The sequence below is a fragment of the Microcebus murinus genome, chromosome 27 (genome assembly GCF_040939455.1).
Source record: "Microcebus murinus isolate Inina chromosome 27, M.murinus_Inina_mat1.0, whole genome shotgun sequence".
NCBI classification, from domain to species: domain Eukaryota; kingdom Metazoa; phylum Chordata; class Mammalia; order Primates; family Cheirogaleidae; genus Microcebus; species Microcebus murinus.
Window position 1 is genome coordinate 13,655,356 of NC_134130.1, and position 17,332 is coordinate 13,672,687.

General features: G+C 40.1%; 1 protein-coding gene across 6 annotated transcripts in view; it reads right to left on the reverse strand.

The window, feature by feature from the left end:
• ALPK1 (alpha kinase 1) overlaps window positions 1-17,332 on the reverse strand; it is a 107,798-nt gene that overhangs the window by 58,056 nt on the left and 32,410 nt on the right. For 3 of the 6 annotated variants that reach the window (XM_075998247.1, XM_075998244.1, XM_012766173.3), the window contains one exon: window positions 2,383-2,614. In XM_075998247.1, the coding sequence (XP_075854362.1) occupies window positions 2,383-2,503 (121 nt within the window). In that variant the 5' untranslated portion in view covers window positions 2,504-2,614. Of the gene's footprint in view, window positions 1-2,382; window positions 2,615-13,200; window positions 13,237-17,332 lie in introns of all 6 variants that reach the window. The other 3 variants (XM_075998248.1, XM_012766174.3, XM_075998245.1) reach the window with 2 other exon arrangements.

Sequence of the window (17,332 nt, forward strand, 5' to 3'; positions counted from 1 at the left end):
CCTGGTGGGGATGAACCGCATGGCTTTGAGGAGACATCACCTGGGCCACACCAGTGAATAATCGGCATCAGTCACTAAGATGATGTCCAAGTGTCACAGTGAAATTGTCAGCCCCCACTCAGCAGTCGGGAGCCACAGGCGCTTGCTGCGTGATGGCATGGCCCAGTGCGGGCAGAGCCGTGGGGTAGGGACCTCGGAGGTCACATTCAGCTGGAAGGCCTCACCCTCTTTCTGCCACTGACTTAATTTCAACTTATGAATAGTGCTCCTTTTCCCTTTCAGAAATGTCCCAGTCTGCTTGATAAATTATTTGGACACTCCATCTGTGGCTGAACATGAGTAGTTAAGTGACAACAGAAATGTGATTTCTGAGTTCACAGAATTTGATGCTATTTGAACTGAATAGCTTTATTCCTTTCACATTTCTTCATCATCATGGGGAAGGTCTAGTCTTCACAACTCGTCTTTGTCCCCTTCCCACCACCTTCCTTTCCCCACCGGTCCTGCAGGAGTGCCGCGTGGGGCATGTTGACAGAAAGATGTCACCACAGCACGTTTGTGAGAATGTATCTCTGTTTGGCTTTCGGCTCCTGCTCCATCTCTGGGGAAGTTGCTAGGGTGGTCGCCCGTGCTGACAAGGACCATTTCTGCGGGAAAAGGATGGGGTCGAGAGGGGAGGGGAGAGAATAAAAACCACAGTGTTTGTGTCCCCAGTCTGCCGGCTCGCCCTGCTGCCCTAAGTGACCCCGTGCTAGTAACGCCTTTCTCTCGAGCACATGCGGTGACAGTGCCGGCATCAGTGGCAGCACGGCCCGCCCGCTGGGGCAGCTCTGGAGCCACCTGCCAGGGGAGTCAGCACGGTGACCACCGGTGGTTTTGCGTAGGGTCCCCTAGCTTGGGCTCACAAGGCTCAGCCAACGCCCACAGCCCCCGCGGTGGCCTCCCCCATCTCTCTGATCACTGACTTCCCGGGCAGCGTACCTGGAGGGCTGTGTCTAATTTAGTGATTTTACAGCCTTGATTGGCCTTATCTGGAACTAAACTGATTATTTCTCCTATTCGGTGGCACTTGGGGGACAGAAAGAGAAGAAAATGCTGTTCCACTGTGGGCTCAGGGCCTTCACTGGGGAGAACACAAAGCTTAAAGGAATTGGGGCTGAGCAGACAAAGGGTGTGATGTAGTAAAAGCACAAGAGAAAAACTTCGGTGGAAACGACAGAACACGACACACTGCCCCTGGGGAGAACCAGGACCGGCCATAGAGCACATTCTGTAGGTGCCAAGTTCTTGCCGTGTTGACATCCGCTAGCAAGCAGAGCCACACGTTGGTGTATCTGGCTAGTAAAGAAAGGAAACACATCAACTAAGGTTGTGCAATGACTGGACATAGGGGATGTTATCTTGAAAGGCACACAAATGACAGGTTACAAATGATTCAGAATTACATAGGCACCTAAAAGTGCCTCTGTAAAAATGTACATGCCTATGTACAAGAATCTGGGGAAAAGACTCTTCTAGAACCTTTTCTTATGACATATTAACCAACAACAAAAGAGGTGAGAAATGCACACCTTTTATTTGGAAACCTTATTTCTGTAAGGAAGAACAAAGCACTAAAAACACAAAGAAAAATATTAAAAGCATGTAAAAGAAATGGAGACAAATTTATTTGAATACTAAAAAGAAATCTAAAAAAAGAGGGTTGCCTCTAAACTAGTTTAAGAAGAAATAAGAATTGTTTAACTTTCCAGACTTTGTGATTGAAATTTCTTAAACGATGACTTATCTAAAAACTATGAATGGCACAAACTATGAAATGAGCAAAAAGCCAAATTCTTAAACCCTGAAATGATGCAATCAGCGTTCATCAGGAAGGGGGGATTTATTTTACAAGTGGCGTGAGAATACAGCGTGAGGAATATCTTGGAGATCCAAAAAGAGAGAGACTGGACTGGTGCGATGACATATTTATGGAACCCGCAGAAGTCTATGGAAATTGATGAGGCACAAAATCCTAGTTTGAAAAAAAGTACGTGCCACCATTCAGAGGTTGCTTCAATTTTTTAATAATTGAAATTTACGTGCACCAGCCAACTTGGACCCTTTGTTCTTCTTGAACTAAACTGTTTCTTGTAGCCTCATGTTTACTGAAGCCTAAAATTAGAACTGACAGCAATTCACTGCAACAAAGTGGGCTTCCTCCCCTGCCCGTCCGCCCGCAGCCCATGTCCCATTCATGGCCTAGAAATCCACTCATCTCTCGGTGGTCATCTGCCAAGAGAAGAAAAATAGGGCAGAGATGAGAATGTGTCGTTCGGGCAGGGGAGAGGAGGGTGAGCGTGCTGGGTCACCCCCGGCGCCTCCCTCCCATCAGAACCTCACCTCTGCACCGCTGGTCCTCGCTCTTGTCCTCCTCCGACACATCCGGTGGCTCCAACAGGAGCTGGTCCAGCACTTGCTTGCACTCCTGCAGTAGCGCCGCGACTGCGTTTTGATTATTCATGATGATTATCCTCCCCCAACGATGAATTGGGTGTCCCCGGGTCTGCGGTGATCAATTACCTAGGAGAAGACATCGATCCTCAATAAAGGAGCCCCTTGAAGGCCGAGGTACCTGGGGAACAAAAGAGGGGGGAAGATGATTAACTGAAGCATCATCAATTATCTGTAAGACTCAAGCAGGGAGGGATAATAGGGCAAACCCATGAAAATCCATGACAGCCCCAGAGGACGTGATTAGGGAGGGTGTGAGTCGCTGCGGGCCGGGCTGGCGCAGCAGCACCTCGCAGGCACCCGAGTGCAGAGGGGAGAGGGGCCTGGTGGGGACCCAGTTATGCACAGTGATGGCCCTGGAGCCACACGGGGCCGGATGAAATGAAAATGCCCCATGATTTATGTATCTTCCCATCAGTGCCTCTGAGTCCCAGTGGCACCGCACCCTCCTCCTCTCCGGAAGTCTACAGGAAGCGTCTGGCAACAGTTCTAATACTCTGGCACAAGCACACGGTAATATGAAGTTGATCACATTCATAACCCACTGCTGGCTTCCCCTGTAACGCATCTTCATGGTACTTAGCGTGACAGAATTTGGACCCACGTGAGCAATGACAGATGCCAAGTTTAAAGCTCTTCCCTGCCCATTAAAACAGAGAAGCGATATCTCAGAAGACCCAATATCCTAGATCTATCATATGAATAGATCTATCATGTGGATGGATGGATCTACTTATTTTATCATTTAACATAGAGTTGAGAGATTCCTTCTATAAACGAATATGATATAGTGAGCTATTGCAATCAAGGTAATTTCAAGAACAAAATAACTTACTGACAGTGCAAAAATGCCTAGCAAATAAATAGAAAAAAGTTACTTGATTAACAAATCCATTTGTCTGTCTTCTCTTTATTAAGGCAGTACTTTGTAAACAAAAGAAAGGAAGTTATTCTCTTTCTAATTCTGCCTGAATGATAGTGGAGTTGCTGTCTGGTTTAGACACTCCTGTAGGACACACAGAATTTTATCACCAAAGCAAAAGAGTCTGAAAAAGAAGAAAGTAACAGATATGCAGCGGGCTCTAGTTCCTCTGTCTCTGAGTTTATCTATGCAATGAAATGGTCTTGAAAATATTAAAGCAGTGAATTATTGGTTGGTGTTGGGCATAAACGTGGTATCCAATGGTCTTACTTTAAAATATTGGTTTTTAGAAGTAATTTAAAATGTTCAGGCCGGGCGCGGTGGCTCACGCTTGTAATCCTAGCACTCTGGGAGGCCGAGGCGGGCGGATTGCTCAAGGTCAGGAGTTCAAAACCAGCCTGAGCGAGACCCCGTCTCTACTATAAAAAAATAGAAAGAAACTAATTGGCCAACTAATATATATATATAAAAATTAGCCGGGCATGGTGGCTCGTGCCTGTAGTCCCAGCTACTCGGGAGGCTGAGACAGGAGGATCGCTTGAGCCCAGGAGTTTGAGGTTGCTGTGAGCTAGGCTGACGCCACGGCACTCACTCTAGCCTAGGCAAGAAAGCTAGACTCTGTCTCAAAAAAAAAAAAAAAAAAAATGTTCAAAAAAAATAATAAAAAATAAAATAAAATAAAATATTGGTTTTGACTTTTTTGTGTTTGTTTTTTGTTTTGTTTTTTGAGACAGAGTCTCACTTTGTTGCCCAGGCTAGAGTGAGTGCCATGGTGCCAGCCTAGCTCACAGCAACCTCCAACTCCTGGGCTTAAACAATCCTCCTGCCTCAGCCTCTGGAGTAGCTGGGACTACAGGCATGCGCCACCATGCCTGGCTAATTTTTTCTATATATATTAGTTGGCCAATTAATGTCTTTCTATTTATAGTAGAGAAAGGGTCTCGCTCTTACTCAGGTTGGTTTTGAACTCCTGAGCTCAAAGGATCTGCCCATCTCGGCCTCCCAGAGTGCTAGGATTACAGGTGTGAGCCACCGCGCCAGGCCACTTTTGACTTTGAAATAACAAAAAAGTCTCTCTCTCTCTCTCTCTCTCTCTCCTATGACTTAGCAAGGACACACACAAAATGAAAGATGAACTAACTGTATAATCTAAATTTTGTATTTTTCATTTAAACCCGGCAGACACACTTTATCTGCTTTGGTTTTAAAACACACACACGCACACACACACAGTACACAGCTAGAACTGCCGGAGTCAAGCTTTAGGATATGACTGCCTTGTTTCACATTTATTTCTTGGTGAAGAACAAAAACAGAGTTATTGAAGATAAAGTTCCCGTTACCTGAAAGGGGATTCACACAAGGGGGGTTGTGAGGACTTAGTCACTGGAAGTGACCCGGTACCACTTTTCCAATGGCAGGTGCCAGTAGTGACTTCCTGGCTCTGTGTCACATTTTGGTAATTCTTGTAACATTTCAACCTTCTTGTTTATTATAATACTTGCTATGGCGAGCTGTGGTCAGTGATCTTTCGTTGTTGCTGCTGTAGTTGTTTTGTGGTTCCAGGAACCGCGTCCGCAGAAGCCGGCAAATGTAATCAGTGGACGCTGTGTGCGTTCTCACTGCCCCGCTGACTGCCCGTTTCCCTGTCTCCCTGTCTCCCTTCCTTCCTCGACCTCCCTCTTCCCTGAGACACCACAATGTTGATGTTAGGCCGATGGATGACCCTGCAAAGCCCTCCAAGTGCCCAGGGGAAAGGAGGAGTTGCACCTCTCTTGTGTTAAATGAAAAGCTGGAGGTGATTAAGCTTCGTGAGGAAGGCATGCCAGAAGCTGAGAGAGGCCATGAGCTGGGCCTCTTGTGCCCAGCAGTTAGCCAAGGCGTGGATGTAAAGAACAAGTTCACAGAGGAAATTAGAAGTGCTATCCCAGCGAACACACGGATGACAAGAAAGCAAAACAGCCTTATTGCTGATGTGCAAAAGTTTTAGTGGTCTGGATGGAACATCAAACCAGCCATGACATTCCCTCAAGCCAAAGCCTAACCCAGAGCAAGGCCCTGACTCTCCTCAATTCTGTGGAGGCTGAGAGAGGTGAGGACGCTGCAGAAGGAACATGGGGAGTGGCTCCTGAGGGTTAAGGGAAGAAGCTGTCTCCATACCATAAAAGTGCGGGTGCTGTTGTAGAAGTTGCAGCGAGTTATCCAGACCTAGCTGAGATCACTGATGAAGGTGGCTACACTCAATGACAGATTTGCAATGCAGACGAAACCACAGCCTTGTGTTGGAAGAAGCTGCCACCTAGGACTTTTATAGCTAGAGGGAAGTCAACGCCTGGCTTCGAAGCTTGAAAGGACAAGTGACTCTCTTGGTATCGGCCAGAGCAGCTGGTGACTTTAAGTTGAAGCCAATGCTCACTCTTAATTCCCCAAATCCTAGGGCCCTTAAGAATTATACTTAATTTATTCTGCCTGTGCTCTACAAGTGAAAGAATGAAGCCTGGATACAACCCAGCTGTTTACAGTATGGTTTGCTGAATATTTTAAGCCCACTGTTAAGAACTAATGCTCAGAAAAAAAGATTCGTTTCAAAATATTCTGGTCTATTTCTTCAAAATATTCTCTTAATATTCTGACAATGCACCTGGACGCCTAAGAGTTCTGAGGGAGATGTACAAGGAGGTTAATGATTTCATGCCTGATAACACAACATCCATTCTACAGCCAAGGGATCAAGGAGTTATTTTGACTTTCAACTCTTATTATTTAAGAAATACATTTCAAGTTGGGTGTGGTGGCTCATGCCTGCAATTCCAGTGATTAGAGTGGCCGAGGTGGGAGGATCACTTGAGCTGAGGAGTTCAAGGCTGCAGTGAGCTATGGTCACACCATTGTGTAGCGTTGGTGACAGAGGAAGACCTTCTGGAGGGAGGGAAGGAAGGAAGGAAGGAAGGAAGGAAGGAAGGAAGGAAGGAAGGGAGGGAGGGAGGGAGGGAGGGAGGGAGGAAGGAAGGAAGAAAGGGAGGGAGGGAGGGAGGGAGGAAAGAAAGAAAGAAAGGAAGGAAGGAAGGAAGGAAGGAAGGAAGGAAGGAAGGAAGGAAGGAAGGAAGGAAAGAAAGAAAGAAAGAAAGAAAGAAAGAAAGAAAGAAAGAAAGAAAGAAAGAAAGAAAGAAAGAAAGAAAGAAAGAAAGAAAGAAAGAAAGACTTTTTCAGGCTATAGCTGCCATAGACAGTGATTCCTCTGATAGGTTTGGGCAAAGTAAATTGAAAACCTTATGGAAAGGATTTATCATTCTAGATACCATTAAGAACATTCATGATTCATGGAAGGAGATCAAAATATCAACATTACCAGAAGTTTGGAAGAAGTGGATTTCAACCCTTATAGATGGCTTTGAGGGGTTTAAGACTTCAGTGTTGGGAGTAACTGCAGATGTGGTAGAAATAGCAAGAGAACTAGAATCAAGAGTGGAGCTTGAAGGTGTCACTGCACTGCTGCTATGTCATGACAAAACTTGAACAGATGAGGAGTTGCTTCTTACGGATGAGCAAAGAAAATGGCTTCTTAAGACGGACTCTACTGCTGGAGAAGATGCTGGGACCATTGTTGAAATAACAGATGGTTTAGAATATTACATAAACTCAGTTGAAAAAGCAGCCAGCAGGGCTTGAGAGGGGGATTGACTCCAATTTTGAAAGATGTTCCTACTGTGGGTAAAATGCTATCAAATAGCATCGCATGCTACAGAAAAATCTTTCAGAAAAGGAGGAGTCGACCAGTGTGGCAAACTTAATTGTTGACTTATGTTAAGAAATTGCCACGGCCACCCCACCCTTCAGCAACACTGCACTGACCAGCCAGCGGCCATCCACACTGAGACAAGACCCTTTGCCTGCAAAGATGACGACTTGCTGAAGCCTTAAATGATCATTAGCATTTGTAGCAATAAAACATTTTTTATAATATGTAATGCTATTGCATATTTAATAGACTACAGTACAGTGTAAACATAACTTTTGTATGCACTGGAAAACAAAAGAATTTGTGTAACTCAACCACTGTGATAGTTGCTTTATTGCAGCGATCTGGAACCAAACTTGCAATATCTTTGAGGTATGCCTGTATAAATGTCATTTCTCCTCTGTTTAGGGTCTTCCAGAAAGTATTTCTGCATGCATTGGGTTGTTGGACTAAAAGGTTTCTAATGTCCCTTTTAGCTCACATGTCTGTAAGTCACACTATTTTGTGCTACAAGCTGACCATTAACCCGCTTAGCTATGACAAGAACTAAGCATTAAGGACGTATCTGAGTTCTATTGTACATCATGGTTATGACAGTTAATAATAATACATTGTATACTTCAAAATTGCTAAGAAAGTAGATTTGAAGTATTCTTACCACAAAAAAATGATAAGTATATAAGTTAAAGCATATGTTAATTAGCTTGATTTAGCCATTCTACAATGTACACATATATCATAACATCATGTTGTATATCATAAACACATACAATTTTTATCTATCAATCTAAAAAATGAAATTAAAAAAGAAAATAGTCTTTATATTGAAAAATAAAATTTTAAGTGCTCTATTTCTGTAAGTGATATAAGCAGAGATAGCATGTAGTAATAATGAAAAATTATTATTTTTCATTAATAAATAATGAAAATTATTTTCATTATAATTTTGGAGCTTCCAAAATTTTGGAGTTTCCAAATTTTGAAATTGGAAACTCCAAAATTGGAAACTCAGGCACCTTGTATGAATTCTACTTCATACTCTAACATGAACTATTTGTGAGATCTATGAGATGCACTTTTGAGATTTACTTTGCTCATCTGTATTTTTGAGGGGGTTGGTTGGAACAATTGTTGAGATGATGCTGGCTCTGAAATCACAAACTCAGCAGCAGTCTAGATAGCCCGGGTTGTTTATTGCTGAAGAATATCTGATACTTGTTTATTAAGAAATTCCCTAGCTCTTTTGACAACCCTTAAGTATAATATTTTTGTGTATATTTCTTGTGTGGTTTAGAAATATTGGCTTGAATTTTAGAAGCTGATTGCACAATAAATATACTTCTTTGCTTACGTTTCCTCACTCAAAACCCCAAGTCGTGGTGCACAGGATCGTAAGTGTCTCCCTTTCGTCTGAGTGCTGGGACAGAGAGGTGAGAGAGTGTTTCCACGAGGGCAAATGGCAGGACTTTACCTACTCACTGGGGTACAGCCCAGGCAGGTCAAGGGAGGCGTCTCTGAGGTCGCGATGCTTCAATTATGCTCTGACAGAGGAGTGTGGGTTAGTGAAGTCAAGACGGTGGGGAACGGCCATACATAGACAGAAACATGGAGGGAATGAAAGGGTGACACGTTGGCTGATCTAGAGGTAAAAGGAGAAAGTTGATATGACACAAGGCTGGAGCAGTCAGCAGGATCGTGCAGGTGTGTGCCAGGTAAGGGATTGTATCTTGACTCTAAGAGCCATAGGAAACTACTGGTGGGACCATGACCAGATTTGCATTCAAAAAAAATCACTGTTTGGACTGTAGTGCATATTGGGGTGGGGGCCTGAGGGGAGGTCACTGTAGGTAGATCAGTTAGGTACTTATTGCAATAATCCAGGTGATAGATGTCAAGACTTTAAGCCCGAGTGGTAGTATTAGAGATGTAGAGAACTGGACAGACTTGAGGGCTGTTTAGGAGCTAAGTGGTACTGGCATTGGATAGATGTGAGTGGTGTTAAGAATGAGTCCCAGCTATGCCTCGCCATAGCTCAAAACTGAGGCCGGTGCGGTGGCTCACGCCTGTAATCCTAGCTCTCTGGGAGGCTGAGGTGGGCAGATCGTTTGAGCTCAGGAGTTTGAAACCAACCTGAGCAAGAACGAGACCCTAGCTCTACTATAAATAGAAAGAAATTAATTGCCCAACTGAAAATACATGGAAAAACTAGCCGGGCATGGTGGCGCATGCCTGTAGTCCCAGCTACTCGGGAGGCTGAGGCAGAAGGATCACTTGAACCCAGGAGTTTGAGGTTGCTGTGAGCTAGGCTGATGCCATGGCACTCACTCTAGCCTGGGCAACAAAGCGAGACTCTGTCTCAAAAAAAAACACACACACACAAAAAAACAACAAAAAAAACCCCTTGAATGTTACCATACTTTGAGACAGAGAACGTAGCAAAAGTCTAGGAAAAGATGTAAATGCATCTCCTATTTTGTATTTCTAGCTATGAAGATAGTGAGGAAGATAAATCATACTGCCCACAATAAGAAATTGTATTTTAACCAAGAAAAACTTCTTAAAAAGAAGAATAGATTTCCAAGATAATTAATGTTGACTACTTGGGACTCCACAAAATGTACTGAAGATGCTTTTTTGAAAGTCATGGCATTTTCCCTTTTCCCTGTGGAATTCAGGGGAGACAACAGGAAGAAAACACTGTAACATGAGGCAGGCTTTGGAATCCAGCCATCTGCCCAGACTCGTGTGGCGCATTGTCAGGCGTGACAGAGGCTGGAGTCCAGGAACTTTCCTTCAGGCAACAGTTCTGCTGGAAATTTTGGTAAACTTCATTTAGAAAAGAAACTTTTTCAATTTCAGCACGTATCAGTTTTGCTCCTCTGAACCGTGGCATTCTGTGAACTGCAACTGAGCATTGTTTCTACAGTTGAATAATGGAAGTTTCCCAATATGTTTTGTAACCTATGGATTATTTCTTCTATTTGAACATCCCCCTTATATATTTTTTTCTTAAAAAATAATAAAGGGCATAGGAAAAGCAATCAAACACACAAACAGATAACTCTAGAATAACATTAGATACCTAACAAAGTTAGAATCATACACTCTAAGGCACACATGTCCACCCATAGCTAAATGGTCATGTGTTCATGGTTCTGTGTTTCATTTCAACATGTGAATCCTTCTGTTCTGTTGGTAACCAAGAATTTAGTTGAGTGGCTAAGTTATAGGGTAATCCACAGATCAGCCATTATGAAAAATAAGAAAACCACTGAATTATTCAAAGCCCCCATTTCTTTTGGCATCTGTATTGGAGTCTTTTTCACTGGACAATTAGTACCTCTATTAGTGAGCAAGTCAGAGAAAATAAATGACTCCAAATGTATTCTACAGTCTATTGGCCACTACCAGAATCCCCAAGTCAGAAGATGTGGGGAGGCATAAAGAAGTATAAGAGGTAGTCTATACTGTCAGAAAGTTTACAATCTAACTAGAAGGAAGAGACACAAATACATTAAAAAATTAATTAACCATACAAGGCATATCACACACAATTGTATTTCAACAGCTCCACTAAAATTATTTGTGTTTGAATCCAATTAATGATTGGTTAGAGTCATAAGCAAGCCCGCAGAGCCTATTTAATTCATATGTACTTGGATAATTATTCTAAAAAGACTTTTTATAATTTACATTCAAAATAGTTTATCACATTGTTTCTATGGGAAAATGTATTCTGGTCTCCAACGTACAACACCTAAAATATATTTCCCTAATCAGGCACCAGCAATGACAATCCAGTCTTTCCTACCTTTTCATCATCCTCCGAGCAACCCCGGAGACAAGCCCTCACATACTGGCTCTTGCACTGATTGGCAGAAGACATAGGAAGCAAAAGGAGAAAGAGAAATCTGATGGGAGAGTAAGGCAAGTGTGAGGCTCAGAGAGATATTCTTGGGTAACAGATAGTTAGTTGTTAGCCTTTTAAAACTGCATAAAAAGGGAGAAAAAGGAGGCAACTTCTAAGTCATCCAAAAACCTAAGAGAGTAGACTTCTATTTCTAGCAGTACTGAAGACTAACTGGAGGCCGGGCGCGGTGGCTCACGCCCGTAATCCTAGCACTCTGGGAGGCCAAGGTGCGCGGATTGCTCAAGGTCAGGAGTTCAAAACCAGCCTGAGCAAGAGCGAGACCCCGTCTTTACTATAAACAGAAAGAAATTAATTGGCCAACTAATATATATAGAAAAAATGAGCCGGGCATGGTGGCGCATGCCTGTAGTCCCAGCTACTCGGGAGGCTGAGGCAGGAGGATCGCTTGAGCCCAGGAGTTTGAGGTTGCTGTGAGCTAGGCTGAGGCCATGGCACTCACTCTAGCCTGGGCAACAAAGTGAGACTCTGTCTCACAAAAAAAAAAAAAAAAAAGACTAACTGAGACCAACACACTCGCTCGAAACAATTAAAAATGCTGGAAAAACGGTTTTAAATCTCTAAAATGTATCAATGAAATGACAAGAAAGGGTGCACTACTCAGAAAACAAAAACCGAGTAAAAGCTGGAACCTGGAAAGTTAACGGCAGCACAAAGCTAGCCTTGGCCTTGAGCATATTTGCCAAACTCTGGGAACCTCAGATTTGGTTTTTATTATCTTGGAGGGCAGAAGGATAAAAAATAGAACCAAAGGCCTACGCAAGGCAGGAGTTAAGTGGAGACTGCCCCCTTCCTAAAACCGAGATCCTAAAAATTTGCCCCCTTTAGTGTAAGTGTGAGCTGAAAATAAATCCTCATCCTTTCCCCTTATCTCCTGGGAAAATTGTCTGTGGCAAGACATGCTGTTTCATGAAAGGGAATAAAAATTTTTCCCTTGAGAATTTGAAGCCACAAGGTCCATAAGACCTCTAATTGATAATTAATTTGAAATAAATTATTTTAAAATGGCCTTAGGTTAGTAGTGTTCTCAGTTAACTGGTAGAATTAAACATAATCCTCTTTAAAGGAATCTGACTTCAATCTAAGCTTCAAAGAATTTCTACCTATAAAATACCAATAAGTATGAACTCCTGGTCAAATCTCACAAAATATATACGGTGAAAAGAAATTATGAATGAAAGAAGAAACAACAGAGGGTAAAATCAGATCCATAAAGATTTTAGATAATGGAATTACCAGATACATACTATAAAATATATATGTTTAATATGTTTAAAGAGCTGAATGAGTGTGTTAAAAGATACAAGTAAACAGCAACAAACTATAGAGAAGGTATAAGCAGATTGAGTAAAAATTCAAATATAATTCCTAGAAATAAGAAACATAATAATTAAAATTTAAAAATTCAATGAATGATTTGCTAAAATATTAGCTCTAGCTGGAGACAGAATTTTTGAATTGGGTTATAAATCAGAATATATCACTAGAATTCAACAGAAAAAGACTTAGGGGTAGAAGATAAAAAAAGAGAGGTTAAAAAACAAGAAATGATTGGTGGAAGTGGCCTAACATATGTCTAATCTGAGTCTTAGATGGGGAGAAGAGAGAGAGACAGAAGAAATGTTTGGAGAGATAATGATTGAGAACCTTTGGAATAAGAGAAAGAAATGCAGCCATTTCTCCATAGGCACATGAGGCTGGTTCCAGGATCCAGTTCAAATACCAAAATCTGAGGATGCTCAAGTCCCTTATATAAAATGGTGTAGTATTTACATATTCTCTTGTACACTTTAAATCACTTCTAGATTATTTATAATATCAATACGATGTAAATGCTATGGAAATAGTTGTTATACTATATTTTTATTTGTCTTATTTTTATTGTTGTATAGTTAATTTTTATTTTTTTCCTTTTCAAATATTTTCGATCTGAGCTTGGTTGAATCCATGAATGTGGAACCTATGAATACAGAGGGCCAACTGTAATCAAATTACCATGATCCCCAGGCAAGATGAATAAACCAATAATTATCCATATCTAGAAATATCATAGTGAAACTAGAGAACACCAAAGACACGGAAGATCTTTAAAGCAGCTAGAGAAAAAAGGCAGCTTACCTTCAAAGAAACAATAATGGATTTATAGTTGGTTACCTAAAAGCAACAATGGAAACAAGAAGACAGTGAAAAGATATCTTCATTATGCTGGAGAAAACATCCCTCAAAATAAAGATATTTTAAAATAAGCATCAATAGATCCTTACTCAACAAATTTCTAAATTATGCACTTTAGACAGAAGGAAAGTGATCACAGGTGAAGGTCTTGAGATTCAAGGAGAAATAATAAGGAACAAGAATGGTAGATGATTGGCTGAATCTAAACAAACATTGTATTCTATAAAGCTACAACAGTAACAAGGTATCGAAGAGATGTCTGCACTCCCATGGTCATGGCAGCATCATCCACAATAGCCAAGATGGGAGTCAACCTAGGTTTCCATCAACGGATGAATGGATAAAGAAAATGCCGTGTATATACACAATGGAATACTATTTAGTCTTAAAAAAGAAGGAAATCTTGTCATTTGCAACAACGTGGATGAAGTTGGAGGACCGATGCCATATGATTTCACTTATGAAATCTTAAAAAGTTGAACTCATAGAAGCTGAGAGGAAAGTGGTGGTTACTAGGGGCCGAGGGGTAACAGGGTGGGGATTGGGGAGATGCTGGTCACAGGATACAAAGTTTCAATTAGACAGGAGAAATGAGTTCAATAGATCTAGCGTACAACGTGGTGATTACAGTTAATACTAGTAACAATGTATTATATGCTTGCAAATTGCTAAATTAGCACATTTTAAGTGTTCTCACCACAAAAAATGATAAGTAAGGTATTATATTGTTAATTAGGTCAATTAAAAATTGCAATTGGAGCCTAAAAGTATCCTTAAGTGGAGAGAAGAGCAAACCCTTGGAAGCCCTTGAGACCACTTCTCAGAGGCAAGAGGCAAAGTGGAAAGAAAAAGCAATGAAGGAGGTAGAAGAATGGTCTGGGAGACAGGACAAGCAGCTACAGGAAACAAAAGCAAACAATGGGGCAGCAGAAGAAGCCTTCGTAGAGCATTGATGAGTGGTCCCCAGGCCCCGAGTGGGAAAGGGTGGCCCCAGCTGGCTGTGTGACTTTAACCTCAAGTCTGGCAAGCAGGCCAAAGACATCTCTTGCAGGCACTACTCAGTCTTCCTCTCCCTCAAGCAGCCCCCCCCCTTGGGCACTGAAGAGCCATCCTGGAGAATCACTCCACCTGCAATATCTTAATCCTACTCAGCGAAACTGTTCACAGTCATTGCATTACATTGAATTCTTTGGGATCAAACCTTTTGTCTTTAGAGTGATCACTGTGACTCCCTGTTTCCTGCAATTGTGCCACAGTGTATGTGTATTTCAAACACCGTATTGTGCACCATAACTATGTCCAATTTTGTCAACTAAAAAACCCACACACACAAAAAAGAAAAAAATCCACATACAAATAAAAGCATCATATAAGTGATGAGGAGAGTAAAGTTACAGTGTTTTAAGATCTTTGCATTGATCAGGAGGAAGGGAGATATTAACTTTAGACTGGGATAAAGTTTCTAAGATAATCTCTAAAATAGTTGAAATAAAAGGTACAACTTTAAAACTTGCAGAAGGAAAAAAAAGTGAAAAGAAACAAAATAACCCAAAAGAAAGCAGGAAAAAAAGGAAAACATAAACAAAGGAGTGTCAGGATAAATGTGGTAAATATAAAGCACAAAAGAATATGGTTGAAATAACTTTAAATATATCAGTATTTGCAATCAATATAAATAAACTAAATGCTACAATTAAAAGATAAGATAGACTGGATTAAATAGCTATGTGAATTTTACTAAAGCATAAGAATATAAGAAGGATACAGAAAGAATATGAAAAGATGGAAAAAGATATATTAGAAAATTACTATCTAAAAGAAAGCTAGGGTAGCTATATTAATATTAGACAAAATAGACTTTAAGGTAAAAAACATTACTAGAGATAAAGAGATCACTTCATAATAAATAATACATGGTTCAGGTCACCAGCAATTGTATAATAACATAGTATACATCTAGTAATATAACTTCAATATATATGAGGCAAAAATGGAAAGAAATATAAAGAAAAATATGCAAATACTTTCATAGTGGGAAGATATAACATATCTCTCAGAAACTAATATACTAAGTAGGCCAAAAGAATGATTAATGATATAATAGATTGTATCAATACAATTAACAAACTCGACCTAACAGATATTTATGAAACAATATTCCCAACAATTGAAGAATATACATTATTTTAAAGCTTACTTGGAACATTTACAAGAATTTAACACCTCCTGTGCTATAAACAAATCTCAACACATTTCAAAAGATTAATAAACAGATGGTATTGTAACATAAGGCAATAAAGTTGGTGATCAGTAACAAAAAGATGACTAGGAAAAAATCCATATACATGGCCGGGCGCTGTGGCTCACGCCTGTAATCCTAGCTCTTGGGAGGCCGAGGCGGGCGGATTGCTCAAGGTCAGGAGTTCGAAACCAGCCTGAGCAAGAGCGAGACCCCGTCTCTACTATAAATAGAAAGAAATTAATTGGCCAACTGATATATATATAAAAAATTAGCCGGGCATGGTGGCGCATGCCTGTAGTCCCAGCTACCCGGGAGGCTGAGGCAGAAGGATCACTCGAGCCCAGGAGTTTGAGGTTGCTGTGAGCTAGGCTGACGCCACGGCACTCACTCTAGCCTGGGCAACAAAGCGAGACTCTGTCTCAAAAAAAAAAAAAAAAAAAAAAAAATCCATATACATGAAAATTAAGAAACACAATTCTAAATAACTCATGGGTCAAAGAAGTAATTATTAGGGAATTTAGAAACTATTATAGTGGAGTGATAAATACTACCTATCAACACTTGTGGAATTTAATCAAAGTGGAATGTAGAAGGAAATTTATAGCTTAAATACTTATAGTAAAAAAGAATGATGGAAAATTAATGAGTCAAGCTCACATAACAAAGAAAATGAATAGAAAAAATAATTTAAAGGAAAGTAGAAGAAAGGAAATAAAGAGTAGGAATTAATGAAATAAAAGGCATTCAATAAGTAGATCAAAAATATTGATTCCTTCAAAAGACCAATGAAATTAACAAACTGTTGGCAAACTTGATTGAGGGAAAGAGGACAAATAAATAGAAGTGGGAATATAAATTTGGGGAGGGGACATTACAGAAACTATAGATTTTAAAAAGCTAATGAGAGAATATTAGAAACACTGTATGCCAATAAATGTGAAAATTTTGACAAAATGAGAAATTCCTACATAACTTGCTTAAGAAAATCATGAAGAAATAGAAATCGTGTGTGGTCCTACAATCTTAAAGAAATGTAATCAGCAGTTGAAAAATCTTCCTACAAAGAAAACACCAGGAATACATAGTTTTACCAACAAAATTTTATCAACAATTCAACAAACCAATACATCTAATCTTAGGCAAAATATCTTTTAAATTTGCAACAGATGGTTAGAAAATGTAATTTAATAAAAGTATACCATTTATAATAACATAACATTTGCAAGGTATAATAAAAAATATATATGAAGTACTTAAGAATAATTCTAATAAAAATGTATAAGACTTTCAGAGAGGAAATTATAAAACTTACTTAATTGAAAGACATTTAAGATAAACTAAATACATGAGGAGATATTCCATATCTCCTTTGTGGCCTGGAAAACTCAGTATTATTAAGATATCAATTTCCCCCTACTTAATCTATAAATTTAATACAACTCTAATCAAAATCTCAACAACTCTGTTTGCATCTGTGTGTGTTTGTGTGTAACAGAACAAGTAGATTCTAAAATTTGTGTGGAAGAAAAAAGTTCAAGAATAATCAAGACACTCAATGAAAAATAAGAGGGAAATAGAGGACAGTGCTAAACCAAATGTCAATAATTAATAGAAAATTATATTGAATGGTACACAAGTTATTGTCACTTAGAAAAACTGACCCTATAAATAAAATAGGAAGAGACTCACATGAAAATTTGATTTATTATGGAGCTCAATATATAGCATTGAGCTAATTTTTTAAAATATCAATACTAGTTAGATTAAAGATCTAAATATGAAAGATAAAACTAGGCAACTTATAAAAAAGAATATCTAAAAGAAAATATTCTT